General features: G+C 34.3%; 1 protein-coding gene across 1 annotated transcript; it reads right to left on the bottom strand.

Annotated features, from left to right (window-relative positions):
* Positions 1-6,530: 6,530 nt before the first annotated feature.
* Positions 6,531-7,085, bottom strand: LOC105799599 (uncharacterized). Its single transcript, XM_012630242.2, has one exon. The coding sequence runs from the start codon at positions 7,083-7,085 to the stop codon at positions 6,531-6,533; it is 555 nt and encodes a 184-aa protein (XP_012485696.1).
* Positions 7,086-7,293: the final 208 nt, after the last annotated feature.

Below are 7,293 nucleotides of genomic sequence, written 5' to 3'. Positions count from 1 at the left end.
ACCTTTAGTAAGTTTTAGAAGATCCCATGTTCTATTTTTGTGGAGTGATTCCTTCTCCTATTGCATAGCAAACATCCATTTTTTTTAGCCTTCACAGCTAACCGCCTCAAAATAATTAGATGGCTCTTGGTTTGTAGCTATATCTTTAGCCACATTTAAATGATAAGCAACTAGATCAGCGTCGACATATTTCTTTGGAGGTTTAATTTCTCTTCTAGTTCTGTTTTTGGCGATAGAGTATTGTGGTAAAGAAACGACTCTATTCTGAATTTGTGTACTGGCTTGAGGAGTCGACTCTGTTGTAGATTCTAGATTAATCTGATGCTCCACTTGCTTTTGATTTTTTTATTGGAAGAGTCTTTAAGAGATAAGTTAGGTAGCATACAAATTTCATCAAAAACATCTCTACTAATCACAACTTTTCTATTTTCAAGACACCATAACTTATACCCTTTTACACTAGTTTTATAATCAAGAAAAATACATTTAATGAATCTAGGTTCCAATTTTCCATTATCAACATGAGCATACGCAGGACATCCAAAGATCTTTAAATCAGAATAGTCAGCAGGATTACCAGACCATACCTCTTGTGAAGTATTTTTCGCAATGGCAATGGATGGAGATCGGTTGATCAAAAAATATGTAGTAGAGGCTGCTTCGGCCTAAAATGGCTTTGGTAAATTGGCATTTGACAATATACATCGAACCTTCTTCATGATCGTTCTGTTTATTCGTTCTGCAACACCGTTTTACTGTGGAGTATGACGAACTGTCAAGTTATCACGATACCTTCTGACTTGCACAATTTATTAAACTTATTAGAACAAAACTCTAAGCCATTGTCTGTGCGGATGTATTTTATTTATTTTTCTGTCTATTTTTCAATCATATTTTTCCAAGAATTAAATTCAGAAAACACATCACTTTTCTGCTTTAGGAAGAACACCCAAACTTTTCTGTAAAAATCATCAATAAAAGTTAGCATATAATTAGCTCTACCTCTCGAAGGCACTCTGGATGGCCCTCATAGATCAGAATGAATATACTCCAATGTTTCCTTCGTGTTATGGATTCCTTTGGTGAATCGAACTCTCTTTTACTTCCCAAAAATGTAGTGCTAACAGAACTTCAGTTTGCAAATTTCTTGCCCATCAAGAAGTCCTATTTTGCTTAATTCTGCCATGTCATTCTCATTCATATGCCTTAGGCGCATATGCCAAAGTTTAGTAATATCATCATCTGACAAGGAAGAAGAAGCGACAACTGCATCACCAGTAACAGTAGAACCCTGCAGAATATATAACTTGGCAGTCTTTCTCTGCCCTTTCATCACAATGAGAGAACCTTTGGAAATCTTCAAAACCCTACTTTCAACTGTGTATTTGTACTCTTTTGAATCAAAAGTAATCAACGAAATTAAATTTCTCTTCAATTTTGAAACATGTCGTACGTCACTGAGTGTTCTGACAACTCCATTAAACATCTTAACTTTAATTGGTCCAACACCTGCGATTTTACACGAAGCATTATTTCCTATTAAAACAACACCTTCAGAAACTATTTCGTAAGTTGTAAACCAATCTGGATTGGGACTCATGTAGAAGGTGCAGCCCGAATCAAGGATCCACTTCTCGGTCACTTTAGAATTATTGACAGAAGCGACTAGAAGTTTACCATCGCTGTAGTATTCTACAACATCAACTTCACCAAAATTTTTTGGTTGTTTTCCGTTTTGATTCGCAACCTGCCTTTTGATCTTGTTCTATAGCTTATAGAATTCAGAATTAATGTGCCCTTTCTTGTTGTAGAAGTTACAAGTTTTACCTCTGTTTGAAGACTTCGATCTACCCTTAGATTTACGGCGAGGGTTCTGTTCATGTGTCCTTCCACGATCATCATCAGCATTCTGATCTTGTCTCTCACGAATAATGAGACCCTTTTCTCTGAGAGTCAGTTTTAACTACAAGATGCTTTCATATTATCATACAAGGTCAAAGAATCATAAACCTCATCAAACTGTGAGAGACTCGAGGCTATATAAAATCATATCACTAAAGGTTGAATAAGACGAGGGTAACGAACAAAGTAGAATCAACCCTAGATCTTTCTTATCATACTAAACCTTCATGGCCTCCAAGTTTGAGATAATTTCTTTAAACACTGTTAAGTGTTCGTGTATAGATGCACCTTTCTTCAAACGATGAGCATAAAGATGTTGCTTCATATGCAACTTGCTGGTTAGAGTTTTCGACATACATATTTGTTCTAGCCTCTTCCATAATCTAGCGGCAGTCTTCTCCTTCATCACACCCTGTAAAATTTCGTTAGACAAATGCAGATGTAACTGTGTTAACGTCTTTCGATCCTTACGCTTCTTCTCTTCCTCCGTCAATGTCGAAGGCATCTTATCTACTCCTAGCAGGGCTTCCTCTAAGCCTATCTGTGCAAAAACTACCTATATCTTTATCTGCCACAATGTGAATCTGGTGTTGTGATCCAACAGCGGAATTTCATACTTCAAAGACGTCATTATCATGATTGAGATGAACAACCCAGAAGCTCTGATACCAATTTGTAAAAATAGAATGTAGGTAATTACAATATATCGCAAAGAAAGGAGAAATAAAAATAAAAAACACACAGATTTTTACGTGAAAACCCTTTCGGGAAAAAAATAATGGGCAGAGGAGAAGAAAATTCACTATGTCGAATTCGAATGATTACAAGAGGAATAGACTATGTCTATTTATACGCTTGTAAAACCATATCTAATAAGAGTGTAGTAAGATTGAAACACCTTATTTCAATCAATATCAAATAGTTGAAATTTAATAAGGTTTAAAAAATCTTATTTTAAAATAAAATAAAAGAAATGTAGTTCTATATGGATCTTACTTTTATTTTATTTTACCACTGTATTTTATTTAAATAAGGGTTCGGGTCACTTGATTCTAACACATACACTTGTGAGCTCCATTGCTATTCTATTAGCTCAAGTTTTTTTTTTGTAATTAAGCTTAATTTGCAAATATTTTGATCTTGTAAGGATTATTTCTTTGTTTGCTTTTTTGTATCTTTTTGAAAGGATTTGTGTCTTAAGGTTTAGGTAGAAACCTTAAGGGGACTTGTAAGGTTAAACATTATCCTCAAAGGTCATCAAATTAGTGAATTTGGGAAAATCCTTAATTGTGGAAAACTAATGTAGTGGAGTAGGCAATTAGGGTCGAACCACTATAAATTCTTGTCTTCAATTTTCTATCCTTTCTCTCTACCATCCACAAAATTTTTAAAAGTTAGTTCACCCCCCTTTTGGCAATTTCAGTTTGATTATTTGAGCTAACAATATGCACATCCCATTAGGTAAGCCAATTTGCTTAACATTTCAACATTATCATTAAAGTTATACTTTTTCTACACACCTTTCAATTTTATACTTAACAAAGGCATTACTTTAATCAACTTGTAATGATCTATTCTATTATTTACCTTATACTTACTGGTCAATTCTTTTCTAGAGTCTACCGACTCATTCACATTTGTTTCAGCCCTTAAGGCTTGATTCCATTTGCTTTGCATAATAAGATACATACTTCTCATTTCGAATTAATATTTGGACATATTCAAAATCTCAAGCATCATATTAGTTCGTTTCGATATAAGTTATCAAACTTATTATTAATGACCCCTATTAACCTAACTCGAATTTCAAGATTGATACATGAAATAGATAACCTGTATCTCAATTTGGTACTGTAGTGTATCATCAATACACCAAAAGAAAGTTATTGGCAAACATACTGCATCATTGGGCAAGTCGAAGCAATTATATTAACACACAAGGTGCATTATTGAATGAACTGAAATAATTATACTAACACACATAGTACATCATCGGATGTATCGAAACAAATATATTGGCACACAAGTGCATCATCGAATATACCAAAGCAATTATACTGACACATAAGTGCATCATTGAATAAATCAAAGCAGATACACTAGAATGTAAGTGCATCATTAGCTAAACCGAAGTATAAACCTATACAATTAATAAAGTAACGAATTTCCAATTTCATCATAAATTTCAATTCACATCGCATCATTCTCAATTCAAAATAAACTCATCATTTCATCACATAATATAACATAATTCAGCTCAATTTCATACTAATTTCCTATATCAATTAAGTCATACAATTTTTTATTCTATTTAATTTAGTCCTTATCTCAATATTCAATTTCAACCATAACATGTCAACTTAATAACCATTAACAACTCACCTCAATATTATATAATGCAAAATGTCATGATTATGTAGTAATTAGATTGATATCAGGTCATAGAGATACAAACTGAAAGCTCGTGTCACTCATCATCAGCTCCTGCCTTTCTTTTCCTTCTCGACGGTCCTACATCGTCTTTAGCTACGAATAATAATTCAATAATAATACAATATCAATTTCCATATCAAATCACATTCAAATTCAAAGTCATGCATATTTTGCAATTTATTCAATTTAGTCCCTAAACCCAGGACAAACATAACTTTCAAGTTAAGGCTTCAGATTGACATCTGATTTTATATTTACTCACTAAGGACCTCCTATTTCTTACTCTTACAAAAAATTCATGTCAATTTTACATTTTAGTCAATTTGGTCCCTAATGTACGAAACTGACAGTTAACCTTTACAATTTAGTTCTTTTCTTAAACTAAGCTTAATTTTTTATCAATTTAACACCTAAAACATTCAATTATCAACAATGGCATCACATCAAAACTTCACTAATTGATCAAATTGATCATTGGGTTAGCTTAATCAAGCTTTCGAGATAAAAAAATCTATAAAAATCATTGGAAAATGGCTAGGGACTTACTTGAAATTGAAGTTAAAAGCTTGAAAACCCTTAAAAATGGCGTTAAGTCTTTCTTCTTTTCTTCAATTCGGTTGGAGAAGATGAGTTTGTCTCTCTTTCCATGGAAATTTGACTTATATAATGGGATTAATTTGTTAATTAACCTTAATTTAATTAAACAAAATTTAATTTACTTAAGCTAATGACTATGCAATCACACCATCCAATAAGACACACTTTACCATGGTGTGATTGCTGCTTTGAACCTTCGGTTATTTCCAATTTAAGTCCCCATTTCATTTCCTAATTAAAAATCTAGTGCGATTGGACTTTACAATTTAGTCCCTAGGCCTTAATTAACCACAATTTCGGTTAAATCACTTAACTAAATTTCAATTCATCAATATAATAACCCCGTAAATATCCTTATTTAATATTTATAGATTCAATTTCCGAAAATTAGATCTCGTAAAATTAATTTTCGACACCACTAAATTTCGGGTTGTTACAATTCAGATTTACCCTTCATTCTTTTGATGGTATGAATTATGGAAAGAATAAATGAAATAAGGTGAGTATGGACATTTGTGTAAATATTTTTGACATCTTTCAAAGATGAGGAAGTGAAAAGAAGAAAAAGCAAACCCAGGGTGTTTTGGAAGGATGGCCCATAAGAAAGCTCCGGAAGGTGGCAATTTCAAAATGATTCATGTGGCTGAATTCATGTTGTAGAGTTGGTCCCAATGAGTAGACATATTTCAGAAACTTATGCCGCAGCCTGAGGGTCCCCATTGTCCACGAAATGGAATATCAACTTAGCCATCATATCATTTATTTCTTCTAATTTACTATAACGTCCAATGCTACTCCTTTCCAAATTGTTAGCTACACCCAAAATGAAAGAACCAATCCTGCCCTAATCTCTTCCAAGAATATTATGTATCCAATTCAATACAAAAATCGTCTGCAAAGTTAAATTAGAGTCAATAATTTGATATTCTAATTTCTATATTTACAATCTTTATTTTTTTCTATTCCAAACAAAACCATTTGCAAAGTTTGGGGAAAAACATTAACCCACTGACAAATCCTAGTTGCAGACCTAGAAAGCCTTCAAACAGAGATTCGGCAACAAGGGGGGGGGGGGGAGGGGGTTAAGTTGAACTAAGAACAAGAATAGGTGGCCAAAGTCTCATTGGCTCTATATATTCTAATTTTTCTTGTCTTTTGAAAGTAGGGAGCATTAAGATATGATGGTTGAAGAAAGAGTGATCTTTCAAACCAGAAGTATCAAATTTCAAAACCCAATTTTGATGTTTATTCAATCGTTCAATCCCCCCACAAAACTTCTGTTTATTGTCAAACCTTTTGGACTAAGCTATTGAAAACAGTTTAGTAGGTAATTAGTATGAACACAATCTTAAATTTGAAACCAATCTCAAAAGGATTACCTTTTGATAAGATTATTATCCAAAAATTCCGTAGAATTAATGTCAACCCATATCAAGAATCCAAAAACAAGCAACAAAAACTTTCAAGGCCACAATCACAATCTCATTTACGTACATGTCTTTGATGATATCAAAATCTTGCCAGTTACAATATTTCTTCATTGAAGAATATATACAACCAGATCGTAGGAAAGAGGGAATTGTTTGTTTTTGTTTTCGTTAAAGTTGTTTAATTCTGGGTGGCTCTCCTTCTCTCTGAGAAGGACTTCTCCAAAATCCAGTACCATAGAATCTTTGCCACATCTCTTTTTCCAGTTCCATCACCGCTTTCTCTGCTTCTTCAGAAGCCTCCACATCTGGGAAAAAATCCTCCACTACCACCGTGTGAATCTGCAACTCGCTATTATCTTCAATTCCACAATGAGGCCGGTGGTTTTTCGGCTGAAGCAACCCTTTTTCCTTCAACTTACGCCGCCGTTTCAGGCGGAGAGCACGGCGGCATAGCCCCGCTGGAACCTTGTAAAATGCTAAAACTAGGAGGTTTGCTATTGTGCAAGGACAGCAGCAACAAATAACCGCACACTCGGCTGTGGTACCCCCACAAAACTCCCCGAACTTGGCACTATTCCTGGAACTGCTCCTTGTGCTGCTGCTGCTGCTTCCGCCGTCGTCGGTACTGGAGGAACAGAAGGAATTGGAAGATGAACCACTTTGCAGCAAGAATTGCCGCCGTTGGACGGACGTTGGGGTCCTAAAAATTATCTGGCGAGACATTATTTAATACAAAAAAAATGATGTTTTGGTTTTGTTTTCCTTTTTGCAACAAAGGGAACTGTCGAATTCTAAAAGAAACAAAAATGAAATTTGGAATTTGAAAAAATGGTCGGTTAAAATAATGATACAGACGATGAAAGAAAGAAGCCACTTTTCCACGGGCTTCGACCTTGTGATTCTCGAATCCCAACACAGTGGACAGAAATCC

The sequence above is a fragment of the Gossypium raimondii genome, chromosome 9, assembly GCF_025698545.1.
Source record: "Gossypium raimondii isolate GPD5lz chromosome 9, ASM2569854v1, whole genome shotgun sequence".
Lineage (NCBI taxonomy): Eukaryota > Viridiplantae > Streptophyta > Magnoliopsida > Malvales > Malvaceae > Gossypium > Gossypium raimondii.
Note: the sequence above shows the minus strand (reverse complement) of the source record. Positions and strands in the feature narration are given on the sequence as shown.